General features: G+C 32.9%; 3 protein-coding genes across 7 annotated transcripts in view; 2 read left to right on the forward strand and 1 right to left on the reverse strand.

The window, feature by feature from the left end:
* LOC114163864 (zinc finger FYVE domain protein) overlaps positions 1–4,762 on the forward strand; it is a 36,554-nt gene extending 31,792 nt beyond the window's left edge. For all 5 annotated transcript variants that reach the window (XM_028048228.2, XM_028048229.2, XM_028048230.1 and 2 more), the window contains 5 exons: positions 161–243; positions 350–465; positions 1,580–1,665; positions 2,389–2,488; positions 4,046–4,762. In XM_028048228.2, coding sequence (XP_027904029.1) covers positions 161–243; positions 350–465; positions 1,580–1,665; positions 2,389–2,488; positions 4,046–4,111 — 451 coding nt within the window. In that variant the 3' untranslated portion in view covers positions 4,112–4,762. The remainder of the gene's footprint in view (positions 1–160; positions 244–349; positions 466–1,579; positions 1,666–2,388; positions 2,489–4,045) is intronic.
* A 135-nt stretch (positions 4,763–4,897) lies between these two features.
* KAT3 (potassium channel protein) lies at positions 4,898–10,857 on the forward strand. The gene is made up of 13 exons (XM_085666834.1): positions 4,898–5,502; positions 5,601–5,819; positions 5,919–6,080; positions 7,027–7,084; positions 7,177–7,494; positions 7,792–8,037; positions 8,137–8,235; positions 8,310–8,342; positions 8,560–8,745; positions 8,903–8,974; positions 9,716–9,779; positions 10,142–10,294; positions 10,584–10,857. Exons 1-13 carry the CDS (start codon positions 5,348–5,350, stop codon positions 10,685–10,687), a joined length of 1,869 nt encoding a protein of 622 aa, XP_085522960.1. The 5' UTR covers positions 4,898–5,347; the 3' UTR covers positions 10,688–10,857.
* Positions 9,006–11,516, reverse strand: LOC114163020 (polyamine-modulated factor 1-binding protein). Its single transcript, XM_028047065.2, has 4 exons — positions 11,387–11,516; positions 11,133–11,184; positions 10,820–10,977; positions 9,006–9,718 (listed from the first exon to the last, which is right to left on the reverse strand). Exons 1-3 carry the CDS (start codon positions 11,451–11,453, stop codon positions 10,830–10,832), a joined length of 267 nt encoding a protein of 88 aa, XP_027902866.1. The 5' UTR covers positions 11,454–11,516; the 3' UTR covers positions 9,006–9,718; positions 10,820–10,829.
* Positions 11,517–15,193: the final 3,677 nt, after the last annotated feature.

Consider the following 15,193-nt stretch of genomic DNA (forward strand, 5'->3'; position numbering starts at 1 on the left):
ATAGTGTTCTTAAAGACTGCTTAAGTTAACTGTAGAATGCTATATGGATCTTTCCACTGTCTATACTACATGCTTTTACATGTTTCTGTTGTGATATGTAGTATTGCTATTCACATAATGACAATTATTACAAATGCTCGTGATCTTTTTGAAATTTCAGACGAAGATGTAAAATTGCAGAGGTTCTTGTCGAGAAGAATTTTGATTTGGCATTCCAATTGATCTATGAATTCAATCTTCCTGGTTACATTGATTTTTCTTTCTTTACAATCTGGCTCTGTTTTCTTGTTTTTTAGCTCCACAAAGTTTTTCAGCATACTTATCTAGGTTTTTTCATTGTATCGTGCAGCTGTTGATATATATGCTGGCGTTGCTGCATCTCTTGCTGAGAGAAAAAGAGGCAGCCAATTGACAGAATTCTTTAGAAACATCAAGGGTACAATAGATGACGATGACTGGGATCAGGTAATCCTAATTTTTTTTTTTCTAGTACTCTTAAATTTTTTTTTTTATTTTAGTTTAATGATTTAATAATGTGTCTCAAAAGTTCAATGACTATAAATCTTATAGCATGTGTTTGATTCTACCAGATTTATAGACCTAAATATTCAAAATTCCACTTCTAAAAATGGAGCTCAGCTCCTTACACTAGAAAGGTTCTGTAACAAACAATCCCAAAACATACAGCATGGCATACTGGGGAAAGCGGAAACAAAAAAGAACATGGAAAATAAGATTGGACACCAGACATAGTGCCACTCCTCCAGGCCAAAGGCTTCCTCCTTCCCAAATTCTTTGATGATTTCCTCATATTTCAGCTCCTCTCCAATATCATTCCTCTTGTTATTCTGCCCATGATTCTCCAATTCTGTCTTTCCAACTTTCCATACTGTTAGTCATTTTTCTGACCCAACCAAATTCTCCATTCCTTCAGTCCCTTTCATCCTGTTGAAAGTATATGCCTAAATTTACGTAATTTGGATTTAAATAATTTGGTTGTAGGAAATTTTGTTGTTTCGAAATTTAGGAATTGTTTACAAAATAATATTCTTAACATTTAGATTTTAGGACCTTTTCAGTTTGATTTTAAGATTAGGATATGTTAATATTTGAATTGTATTACACTTTTGCTCCATATATAGAGCACGCGAACTAAAAGTTTAATAACTGCCTCCACATTACATATCACCTCTTAAAACAATATTAAAAAAAAAAAATCCTATTTCTGACCTTGTTCTCTTTTTTGTCCTCTCATATCCAACAGTCCTTTTCTACAGATAGGGTTATCTTTCTGTTTCTTGTCAATGATCCGTCTACCACCCTCTTTATTAAAATTGTTTTAGATTATTGTTCTGTTAATGATGAAACTTGACTGTGAAAAGTAGGTTCGTAGAGTCCTATATAGACATGAGCTTTATACTGTCAAAACAGGTTAGGAGGCTAAAATTTGCTTTTTCTAATCACTTGAGCTTATGGTTTATTATTAGTGATTCTTGGTCCTGTTACAAGAGGGAATTCTATCTATTGTAACAAGGGAACTTATCTTAAAGAAATATTTTGAACGTTTTCAATGATGCAGGTGTTAGGTGCCGCAATAAATGTATATGCTAATAAGCATAAAGAGCGTCCAGACCGTCTGATAGACATGTTAACTAGCAGCCACAGGTGAGGGCTTTTATCTATTTTTCTTCATGCACCTCCTATATTTTTTGGGGGGGGGGGGGGGGGCGGGGGACTTTTATATAGAAAATCTTTGATATTTTTATAATCTATCTTCATTCCCTAGAAGATTTAATGGCAAAATTTTGAAAGTCTTATATCTACTGCCATTTTTCGAAAGAGAACTAGACAAACAGTTTCTAACTATAATGCTCTCAATACATGATGCCAGGTGCCTTCTCCATAGGCTTTTCTTTGTATTTATTCTGATAGAACACCAATTGATAAAGTAAAAAAATATATAATATAGAACACTGATCACACAATACAGCGATACACTGATAGTTCAGAAACTAAAGTCTCCTGTCACATACAGTGCAGCAATACCCTGCTGTCCCAGAGACAAAGTCTCCTACAAAGAGTGTTCTCTGTCTACAAACTACAAACAATAGACTTCACACTCCCCGATTACACAGCATTCCATCAGCTATTCCTATTACATAACTACTAGCTGTTATTTTCTATAACTATGTCATCCTTCAATTTCTAATATAATAAAACATAGAAGTAACTGTACCCAGTTATTGTGTACACATAATTCTAGAATTTCTAATGCAGAACTGTTTTCTAATTTATTTTCTACACAACTTTCACAACTGCCCTGAACTGAGTGTCCATCAAATTCACCGCTGTAACATGTTTTGCTTTATTTTTGAATTGGTCATGCAGGAAGGTTCTTGCTTGTGTTGTTTGTGGTCGATTAAAAAGTGCATTTCAAATTGCTTCAAGGAGTGGTAGTGTGGCTGATGTTCAATATGTTGCGCATCAGGTAAACTATCTATCTATTTTATCCTCATCCTTTGATTTCTTTTTTAGTAACTTTCCAAATGGAAACTTAACTAATCAGCTAGCCAATTGAGGTTTACTGTTAGATAATCCCCATTTGTAGTTAGTTATGGGGATTAACCTAACATCTACACTGAATCCTAACCTTCAAATACATATTAGCTTGGATTGAATACCCTACATATGTGTGTGTATTCTAAATTTTCATATTCGAACTTCGGAATTACATGTCTTTCAATTAATAATAAATCTGGTATTCTGATTGAGTGGTCGGATATTCTGATTAACCTCATCTGTTGCGTCAAGGTTGATTCATTCTACTAGTTTCACATGGATTATCTAACATTGGTACTGTTTTCTATCTTTGACTCCGGCATGTTACAAGCCACTTCCAAGTTTGGATTCGCATTATTCATAGCGTTTTCTAACTGTACCACCCAGTTAATAGAAATTGTGCTTTTTCATTTCTTAAATTATGAACTGGAAAATAATGATTGACTGACAATTAGGATGGATTATTATGACTTTGTGGTTGTAACGCTTCTTCTTCTTCCCTTCATCCGTTCGTGTTGTTATTATTTTATGATCTGCCATGGATTTCAAACTGCACGACATTTTTTCAACCACCACTGTAAGACCACTGATTAGATTTTCCAACCTCTGAAACCACTCATGTTGTTCATTTTCCGCTTTCTCTTTGTCGAAGAACTTCTTGGAACATGCTTTCTAATGCGTCCAATCTGGATTCCATCCTGGTATTGACCATAACCCCCCACACAATCACCACAGTACCAAGACCGATGCTCTAGTTGATAGAACTGCGTATTAAGAATTGGAAATACAAGACTCTCTTGTAATGTTTTATTGCTTTACTCCAATTCCGCTCCTACCAATGTTAACAAAGTATTCTCCCACTGAGGTTGTTCGCGAGAACCTCACTCCCTACAATTCTTCTAAACTTTTCCTTCCCAAAAACTGCTGGGCACACCACCCTTATTTATTTCTTCTGTTATATACTATACCAAACTTATCAATAAAATGGTCATGTTATTGTGTATCATTGTATACCGTATATCCTTCTCTTCCATTGCCGTGTCTTTCTACTAAGATTTCATATATTAACTTTTAAAAAATTAACAATTTGTTATGCATCTGACTTCTAATCGGCAATCACTTGAGGAAAATTCTCAGTGATAAAGGAGGAAGTCCCTCGAATCTCATTGGAAAGAACCTGATGCTACATTCAATGTCTAGGGACTTGTTCTTGTCATCTTTTTTTTTTCTCTCAACTTCCTATAATGCATCCAATGAACTGAAAAATTGAGAAAAATACATTTCTTTGACTTGATGGATCCTACAGCTCCTTTTATTTGGTAGGCTAGTACTTGCCCTGGGTTATCAATACCACCTGCACATTACTTATCAAGAATTTTCTTTTCATCATGGGTGAACTTGACATAGTATTTTAATGGCCTGTAGACATGTATTTCTGAAAATAAAACGTTCTATTTCTCTTAACTTGCTATCATTCTTCGTGCAGGCACTGCATGCAAATGCACTTCCCGTGCTTGATATGTGTAAGCAATGGTTGGCTCAATACATGTAACCTATTGCTAGAAGAATCTGAGTGTCCAAAGCGCATCTTTTGGTTTATTTATTCAACAGAGAAAGCTGGAGTTAGATCATAGCCATTTATCGGGAGAAGTGGAATTAACCAAAGCAATTGTTTACCCGTGATTATTGAAAAAATAAAAAATATCTCCTTTTGTGTCATTGATTTCACAGTTGAAGTTGGTTTATTGATCTTGAGGTACATACAACATCCAAGTTCGTCCAGCATCTGCCTGGTATTGCTATCGTTGCCAGGTTTGAAAGATTGGTGGGAAATAAATCATCACATGCCCTACGCAGAAATTGGTCCTATTTTATCCTTGAATCTCAAACAATCACTGAATTTGAGACCATCTGAATGTGAGTAACGATACATCAAGTTTTTACACGCTCAATGAATATGACTCTCGTTCAGCCAAGAAAAGTTACTCTTTTAATACGACATTAAGAAAGATAAGTCTAAAATTTTCAGTACAATTTGGATCTTTTAGAATAGAATATTTGTACATGAATTTTGAGCTTTTCTCATTGTATCAAAGTTAGTTGTAAAGATGTCATTAATTTGATTCTACGACAGTCAGTGATTGGGGTAGCATCTATTCCCAATTTTTTAAGCATATATAAACAGCTTTTACATTTTTTTTAATCAGTATCTATTAGAATAACGTCCATTAATTGGGGTACCATCTCTTCACTGATTTTTTTCTAAAAAAATTGAACAATAAAGAGGTCTGCTACGTCCATGATATTACGTCATGAAATGCCCGTTATGTACCATTTTATCAAAGTATATAATATAATATAATAGTTCATCACGTAATTATTAAGATAATTTCATTATTAAATCATATGAAATATATGTGACGGAGTTTAGATTTATATAGGAAAAAACTCCGTTGACATTGTGTTTGGTTTTACGAACATTCTTAAATCATGGGTAATTCTTCTAGTTCTCTACAAAAGCAAAAGGTTTTGTCTTGTCATGTTCTGCACGTTGACACATCCTTGGTTCACCCGTACAGCATCTCCTCGCTCCATATACAAAGCTCTCTTTGTGCTAAATTATGTCATTAAGTTGTACTACATATAATTTTGAGAGTCTGAAGTCTCAACAAGAAGCCAAGGTCTTGCCTTGTGCATATCTGTAACAACGTCGATAACAAGAAAAGTGTTGATCACTCTCTATCTCTCTGTCATCAGAAAACCATTTTGTCAGACGTTGGCTCAAAGAATGTCGATGTCGTCTCGAGAGAGAAGATGCTCAAGCAACGAAATGGCCTCTGTTTCAAGTACCATCTTTCCAGCATTTGGCACCCCCATCTTTCATGTAGAACCTTATTCCAACCTAAGAAAATACGTCATTTCTCCCTATGACCGTAGATATCAGTACGTGTTTAATTAATTTCCTTCACACAATTAGTTATTCAGTTTATTATATATTATACATGCATTAATTGTGGAATGGAATTGCAATTTACATGTAGATTGTGGCAAACGTTGGTAGTGGCTTTGGTAGTGTACTCTGCATGGGCATCTCCATTCGAGCTAGCTTTCAGAAAACTGTTAGCTGGGTCATTGTTGACCGTTGTCGATCTCCTTGTTGATGCCTTCTTTGCAGTTGACATAATCCTTACTTTCTTTGTGGCTTACTTCGATACATCAACTTATCTCCTCGTCCATGATCATAACAAGATTGCTCTCAGGTTTCACATGCATGTGGAGAAGTTCTAGCATTTTACAGTTTTAAAGGCCCATATTTTTTGTCCTCTTTATGGAAATTTTTTTAATTTTGATTTCAACAGGTACGTCAAAAAGTTGCACTTCACCATGGATCTAGCCTCCACTCTGCCAATTGAGCAGATATATCAAATTCTGACGGGCAAGCCAAGCAGAAGCGAGTTATTTGGTTTCCTAATTATGCTAAGACTCTGGAGATTGAGGCGTGTTAGCGAACTCTTCGCAAGGTACATTCACAAACAAAGTGAAGTTAGAACGAAAGAAAAAGCAACTAACGACAATAAAAAAACAGTCAAATTTATACCTCTTCATTTTTTTGTGGGAAATACATTTACCTCTTCCTTGTTCAGGGAGTGAATTGCAAAGATATAATTGGACTATAGGAGTGTGTTAGTTGATTATATACTTGGTAAATATCAATCCCATTCAGGCAACTTCACTATAAGTGTGCCACCTAATTTTGAAATTGTGAAATTTAAAAAGGCCTCATAAGTTTAGATATAATATTCAGTTATTGCTTATAAAAGCTATTAGTTCATTTATTTCGTACTTTTTTAACATAAAAAAACCCCCTTCGTTTTTTTATTAACAGTAAAAAATATATAAATAGAAAAGTACTTAAAATTTTCTAACCCGTTCACACGTCAAAAAAACAAAGATCAAAACCAAATAAAACTAAAATAGAAAGTAACGCCTATAACTACCTTAAAAAATATCTTCATGATATTTTTCTAAAGATTATTTACAAGTGAATTATACTAAGACTTCAAATGGGCCTATAACCCTATGTCTAAATAATTAATAAACCTAAATTTTATGTACGTCAAAGGATCTCAGTCTTTAAGTAAACAAATAAGTATGTAATATCAAAACATTATAATTAAATGTCCAAAGTTATAAAACTTAAAAAAAAAATTTAAAAAGAATACTAAATCTTTTAACTATTATGTTTTCTTTTAATTACAAGTCTCCCGGTAAATAAATAAGGTTGACAATATAAAGTGTGGAAGATCATATGGTTGTGATAAGGTGACAAAAAGAAATATAAAGAAGAATAAGGAATGTGAAATAGATGTTTTGCAGATTATACAAGTACTATCAATCATCCATTAAGCAGAAAAAGGAATGATCAGGATTTCCTATTTGTAACTGAAACTGCAAACTGTTTCCCAGGCTAGAGAAAGACATACGAATCAATTATTCTGCGACAAGATTTTGCAAACTTATATGTGTAAGGAAATTTCTAAATCTTCTGTTTTGAGCGTATCTTCATTTAGCAATATTTTTATTAATGTAAGTTGGTTCATTTTGTTTTTGTCACAGGTTACACTATTTGCAGCACACTTCGCAGGCTGCATGTTTTTTTGGTTGGCTGTCGAGCACAAGACACCGAAACACACGTGGTTAGGGAACAAAACACAGGACTTTCATGAATTGGGAGTCGGGTTGGGTTACACTTATTCTGTGTACTGGTCTGTTTCAACCCTTACCAGCGTTGGATATGGAGATTTTTATGCAGTAAATTTAACGGAGATGCTTTTCTGCATTTTTTACATGCTCTTTAACATCGGCCTCGGTGCATATATTATTGGAAACATGACAACTCTGTTGGTTCATAGCTCTGTCGGAACCTTTGCCGTAGTAAGTCTTACGACGACTTCCATGATCGTTTAACTCTTAGCTTTACTTTTCATATAACCCTTAACGCAGTAATCATGCTTCTAAAAGGCTTATCTGAATGGTTATATACCAAAACATCATGATAGCTTGACAATCTCCCTCTTTTTACACCATCATATAACAACTATATATATTATTATTATTATTTTCTTTTGAATTTTTATATATTTTTTTTATAATCAAAAAGTGGTAGCCAAATATAAAAGTTGGTGTTAAATGATAATTTTCCGGCCAAAAACTAATACATTTCACCTCCAGGCTTCACAGAGGGATGTCTTCAACAAAATATTACAGTATGCAAACAAAAATAGACTCCCGGGACGACTAAAGGAGCAAATATTGGCACACATGCAATTGAAGTTTAAGACTGCAGAGTTGCAGCAAGAACTGTTAGAAGACCTGCCTAAAACTATAAGATCCTGTATTGCTCACCACCTTTTCAGAAACATAGTTGAAACAGCATATTTATTCAAAGGAGTTTCTGATTATTTTATCACCCAGCTGGTAAAACTTTTTGTTCCAGTTCTCTTCTTTTTTTCTTCTAGGTAGCGATATTCTGAACATCTCAACAGTAACTAAATTCGAAATCATGACACTAAACAGGTGTCAGAAACGAAGGCAGAATACTACCCATCTAAGGTTGACATTATCTTGCAAAATGAGATGCCAAAATATTTGTACATCTTGGTATCTGGGTCACTGGTAAACATCTATTGCATATCAAATCCTACCCTCTGAACAAGGTTTAACTGCTAACTAACTGAACTATTCCGCAGGATGTGTTGAAATACAATAATGGGTCAGAACAGGTAAGATGAGATCTCCCAAGTGATTAATTTAAGGCTATATGTAACATATTCAAAAGAAAGTAAAGAGGTAATAACTCCTAGATACCTAGTCAATGGAAGGAGTAGTGCATAAACTACTACAATGAGGATAAATAGTAATGATTTAAAAGAAGTATCTATGTTTCTACACAGATAACAATTCACGCATTGCTTGACTGAGCTCGTGAAAGTTTTTCAGTTTTTATTCGAACTTGAGTCTGGAGACATGGCAGGAGAAATAGGCGTGATGTTTAATATTCCACAACCTTTTACAGTAAGAAGTAGAGGGCTCTCCCAGGTCATACGAATCAATCATCATCACTTCAAGCAGATGGTGCAACCATTTAGTGACGATGGGAAGGCTATCATGTACAACTTTATTCGGGTTTGAAAGTTCATCAACCGAATAATTAATTTGCACACTTTAACACTAACCAAATATCATTGTCAATTCATTATATCCAAAATTTGTATCGGTATCTCAATTCACACGTCAACATGCTCGTACATTTCCCAGCTGATGTTGGTTCTTCTATTCTCAGCATTTGAACGGCCTCAAAGGCAAGGTGCTAGAAGAAATATCTTATGTAACGGAATTGCTGGGTGACCTTGAGGTATTTCTTTAATTTTGAAGCATATACATTTAATTAATGCGCAAATATAGAATATAAGAAAAGGATGCACAAAACTCCTTGGATGGTAAACGTTGCATTGGCAGAGCTAAAACTTTAGGCAAACTTATATGCAATTAGTATATGACAGAGCAATGACTGCCAAAGTACAGAATTCTGCAAGGAAGTCCCAAAGCTCTTCAATATCCTTCTTTAAACCATGTTTCTGAGAAAGGATATATTGGATAAATTAAGAACAGAAGAAAAGCCCATAAAAATAGAAAACTTCCCTTCGTCGTTTTTCCCTAAAGGGACCTTAAAGTTACCTGATGATGCGTGGATAATCGCTTTCTTTGAATTGAACCGTATGTACCGTTGAGATACACGTTAACATCTCAAAGAAGATTTGATTATATCATGCGTGTGGAACTAAGTCAACAGCTCCCCGAAAGCTTAGGGTAAAAGCACAAGAATAGTTTTATATTACATCTCAAGCATTAGATATCATAGACCGGCAAATGAATAAAGAATTCCTAAATATATAATTTACACTCCATCAAGTAAAATTTATGACAAATTAATCAATGATAATTTTGGCCACATATGGCAACAGCATACTCTTTAATTGCCTTTCCGAACACATTATTTTTGAGTGAACAATGGTTTTTAGACTATATGTACTACTAGTAATCCAAATGTACATATGTGAATCGCTTCATATATGATGAGCACTGGTTTTTGCAGCATCTGAAACAAAATGAGGGCACACTCCATGAAGTTTCAAGATATCAAGATCCATATAAAGAAGGTAGCCTTAATCCAGTATCTAGTTACAGCAATACGAAATTTTAATAGTCTAATCTATAGTAGTTAGACACGGTAGAATTAAGAAAAAGAATCATCAGACACTAGGGGGTTCTGTAAATGACAACCCAAGAAACTTCATGTTCATTTCTGTCTGTGGATATGGATGCTGATTTGATGACATCCCAAACAGTGTAACATTATCTTTACATTCCTTTATTTGTTTCATTTCGAAATGTAGCCTAGGTTGCTTTATTTGTTTTCATTGCTTTATCAGTGTCCAAAAAATGAACATGCTATGGAATTCATCAACTTACCTGCTTACCTAAAGTAACGGCATAGGCTCATGCTACTTACTAATTGCAGGAAAAATAGGAAATTTCAAACCACTGAGAAGACCAGTCCCCGTTAGAGTTACAATCCACGGACACCATCCCAATGAAAACAAAATGGGAAATGGAACAACGCCAAAGCTCATACTTCTCCCAAATTCGATAGAAGATATTTTCAGAGCTGCAGGTATGATTGCATTTAACATGCATGCATGCCTACAAAAGATTCTCAGTGTTTCATGATTAAATGACATCAATTACAGAAAATAACCTAATCACAAAATAATCTGAAATCCCTCATTTGCCCGCATTCCACACAGACAGCGCTCATTATTTAAAGCCTTTACGTTCAGCAACAGAAATATATTGGACAAAAAAATTATCATGATTTCGCACTTGTATTCATAGAACTGAACATACTGAGGTAACACAAATTCAATAGGATAACTAAGTTGATTGAAGCCTTGCGTACGCAGAGAGAAAATTCGGAAAAAGAGGAAGCAAAATTCTCATGGCTGACGGCACAGAAGTAGAAGAATTAAACGCGATAAGGGAGAATGATGAGTTGTATATTCTCTAATGATCAAACTAAAGAGAGATTAACAATGTGCTCTGCTCATTTCGGTACGTTTCCGTTTCAGGTGGCGATCTACTTAATCAAACAAGATATATGGGAATAAAATGTATAAAAATGAAAAATGTAGAACAATACCTAGAGCGCTTTACTCTCTGTTGAGCATGTCCAGAACAGCATAAGCAGCTTTTTGAAAGTTATCTCTGTCTTCGTTTAAGGCTCTTTTCCTCTCAAGAGCAGAACCTTTGCATTTCTCTATCTCCTCTTCTATAACTGCAGAACTATGATTGATTTCACTGCACAGAAGAAACAAATCTCCGTTTAAATTAAACACCATAAAATAATCACAGGTTTTGACCGAATCGTAATGAATAAATAGTAACTGTAATGAAAAAAAAAAAAACGGATATAATATTGATATTGAAGAAGCAACGATGATTAGGTAACTGACGTGATCGTCTTAAATATGTTCTCCATGATCTCTTGGGCTTCATTAGATACCTCTGCACAGCGGAACAAACAGAAAACGATTAAACACACGAAATGATTATAGTTCATAACAAGCGAAAAATCGCATCGCGTCACGCGTGGTTTGAATTAACAATTAGGTTTAATACTTGCATTTGCAGAGATTATTAACCCTCGAATTTCATGAATGTGGATGAATTATTACAATGAAAGCTGGAAGGAGCAGTTACGACTCACCGTAGATGAGAGAAGAAAGGGGATTTTCGGATTCTACTTCTGTAGTTATTAGCTCTGAGGACGCCATCGACGTGAACCTTGCTTCGAGCGAAATGGCAAACTATACCCGCGCTTTGAATTTATTTTCAAATTATAACATGTGTGTGTCTATATATACATACGGGTTAAAAAAGGAAATTAATTTATTTAACATAAGCCTTTTACCTTTTTATCCATGGCGGGCTTTATTTTCGTCAGGCCCAGCTTGTTGAGCAAGTTGTTTTCACAGTGTTCTTTCGGCCCGTCACAGAATTTAGTTTTTCTCATTGCAAGATAAAGATTTTAGTTTAATCCTTAATTTTTAATGTGTTTTATAATTTTTATTTTAATTGAACTGAATTCTACACATAATCATGAGTATCATATCATTTAATGAATCATAAAAACTATTTCATTAATTAAAATATCAAAAATTAAAGGGTTAAATATATTTTTGCTTCCCTAACTAATCTTGAAATTAGTCTATTTCAAAACTTTTGACCAATTTAGTCTTTCATCTTCCAAAATACGTGAATTTAATCATTTTAATCAAATTTTGTTAGGTTTATTTGATATTTCGTACGCATTTCAAGATTGTATTTGAGTTGTTTATACTGTTTGACACATTTTCGCTCTAATGTTAAGTCAAATACTATTATGAAACGTATTTGAAATGTCAAATAAATTTAACAAATTTGATTAAAATGACTAAATTCACGTATTTTAAAAAATAAAAAACTAAATTAATCTAAAGTTTTGAAATAAACTAATTTTAAAACTATAATATAATATTGAATTTAAATATAGTTTGATAATGTACCATTCTAATAAGATATTATTATTGAGATAAAATTATTATTTCTGCGAAGGTTATACAAAGTTCTTAGAACATAATTTAAAAAGGTTTTTTTTTTCCTGCTTTTGCTTAACAAATAAGGTATTTCAACCTTCCCACCTATCAGACTTTTTGTCCTTAACCGAAGACGGAAAAAAAATACTCTACTTTCCGCCAAATAGTTTAATTGGAGACTTTGCCAAAAACAAAATTATATTTGTGGCAGACAAATCTGTGGCATCTGGAACAAATCTAATAAATTAGTATTAAGCAGAAAGATTACTTGAGTGGTACCCTTCCATGTTCACGTGTATTCGTAACTTAACCAAATGCAGTGCCCACGAAACAATACAAATTGGCTTAGAATAGTACTTCATAATTCCCCGCAAGAATTTTTGGGTACTTGGGAACATAGGAAGCCTCACTAGACGTTAGAAAAAAATGGTGGTGCCAAATAATTAACTAACTATAACCTCATACTATACATGATGATGACGGCAAAAAATAGTTTTTCTTTTTAAATTTCATCAAATGGTGGCTAATAGATTAGTGTTTATTTCGTGTCATTTATCGAATCTGTCGGATAAAGCTCCAACATGTTTATGTTTGTTTATTATCGAAATAATGAAGGAGACCTTTTGTTCCGCTTTTGTTCATCATTATCTTAAGAAATTGATAGCTTTTGTTTTAAAATATAAAGTAATTCTATTAAATAGACATGATTAATTGATGTATATATTTAACACATTGGACACTAAAAATCATTCAATACTTTTTAAATGTCTCACGCATTGTAAGAATATGATAAAGAACTCTTTCAACGCAATTGGCTTTTCGAATTAGCCTTTTTAGACAGAAGTTGGCCTAGTCAACATCTTTCTAATATTCTTTTTTTAATAAATCATTTTTTTTAATACAAGTCTCTTGTTACAAAAAAAAAATTGTTAAATCTAATCATGTACACGGGACAGCTTTAAATTTGTTTTTTACATTAATAATATGATAGTAGTAGAATTGTCATATTTACTATTATGTAAAGTATAGTTGTTAATTTGCTAATTGTCAGAAAATTATAATATTTTAAAGTCCATTTTTTTAAAAACAAATATACATACACACACATATATATATATATATATATATATATATATATATATATATATATATATATATATATATAATCTATTCTCACTTAAGTGTATTTTCCTGTTTTCTTAATTATCAATTTTGTTATATTTTTTATTTTCTCGTACTTCTCTTGTTTTTTAAATTCTCTCATTTTTTATTTTTTACTTTTTCATTTATGAAATTCTCATTTTCTAAATCTCGCATTCTTCTTTATCACTTGACTCACAATTTTTTTGGCAAGTATTCAATAGAATGTACAAGAGAAAATTAGAAATACAATACAAGTCGTTTAACCAATATGGTTATATACAATGTGCAAAGAATAAAATATATTGGTCACGTCTATCTAATTCGTCAAATATATATTTATGTTTAATGGATATATGTTATATAATTTTACAAATATATATTTCATAGACTAAGTTTAACCACAATATTTTGAAATTTCAGCACCTAAACCCAACCCTAATTAAATCTACATGTCTGTGATGCATGTCTATGTACAATGAAATCTATTACATTTTTTTTTCTTTAAAAAAACGTGTATAAATAATAAAGTTTAAGAAATCTTGAATTATATAAACTCGAATAACTTAGAGAATAAGATATACACAGGTTGTAACATTATATGAGCTGAAAGAGTCTGTGAATGCTATGCTACTATAATCATACATAGTATTTTGACAAATAAGATGTTATATTTAATATTACTAATGTTATGTATAAATAAAGGCATGTGTGTTTATAATAATTAGAATGAAATGTTTAGAATAATTGAGTTAAATTTGATATTTAAAAATGTAAGTATATGAATAAATATATCTGTGAAGCAAATGAATGCAATAAATTGATGGGTTGTAAAGGGTGTCAGCTGAAGCTATAGAGCTATAATTGAAGCGTTGGAAGATGACTTGTTTTTCACCCATTCAGAAATAGGCCGGCGGAAATAGGGTAAGTGGGGTTTCAATTGATACCCTATCTTCAAAATTGAGAGAAAATATTGTGTGTCAGGCTCTTAATTAAAACGATGCGTTCGAATTAAATGTTGTACATTACGATTTGATCCATCAAATAAATGCCCTTTAATTTATGATTATCTGCTTCACGATAACTCATTATTCATTTCAGACTTCACACAATAAGTAACTCATCTGTAATATTCTTAACTCCGGTAGACCTGTGTGCAAATATACAACTATGAAACATGAAAAGGTATAATCGAAAGAAAAAATGAATATAAATATGAAAATGTACATATTCACATTTTGTTTTAATATTATATATGTTTTAAACATTGTGTGACGTTGTACTAGAAATACGAAGTAGGTTAGGTTAAGTGAGCAAAGTGGAGCATGGTGAGGGTTCGTTGTTTTGTGTTTTGTTTTGTGGCGTGCGTGGTCAATGGTTGTTGTACGAGAGTGTTGTTGGAGACAGAATATACGGAATACGTGATAAAAATATGGATTAAGCTTGAAAAATTAGAGTACAGAGGTACATAAATTTTGTGCATTAGCTTGGAAGACGCGAGATAGGACCCTTTTTCAGTATTATTAGTAGCAATGGCATGGCTAGGCTTATAGCTACTTCTTTCGCAACTTTGATTGGTCAATCGATTGACCGCATGCGTGCATGTTCATGTGCAATGCATCATCATCATCCATGCATCTTCTTGGATCAAGTTCCCCACACCGCACCATTAAATGCTGCTGTCATCATAAATACACCCATTTAATATATATATATATATATATATATATAACCATATATTAGTCACAAAAAGAAAATAAAATACAGAAGGAATAAAATTTTTATCGATATTAAAAAAT

The sequence above is a fragment of the Vigna unguiculata genome, chromosome 9, assembly GCF_037176805.1.
Source record: "Vigna unguiculata cultivar grain cowpea cultivar isolate G323 ecotype 2 chromosome 9, ASM3717680v1, whole genome shotgun sequence".
Lineage (NCBI taxonomy): Eukaryota > Viridiplantae > Streptophyta > Magnoliopsida > Fabales > Fabaceae > Vigna > Vigna unguiculata.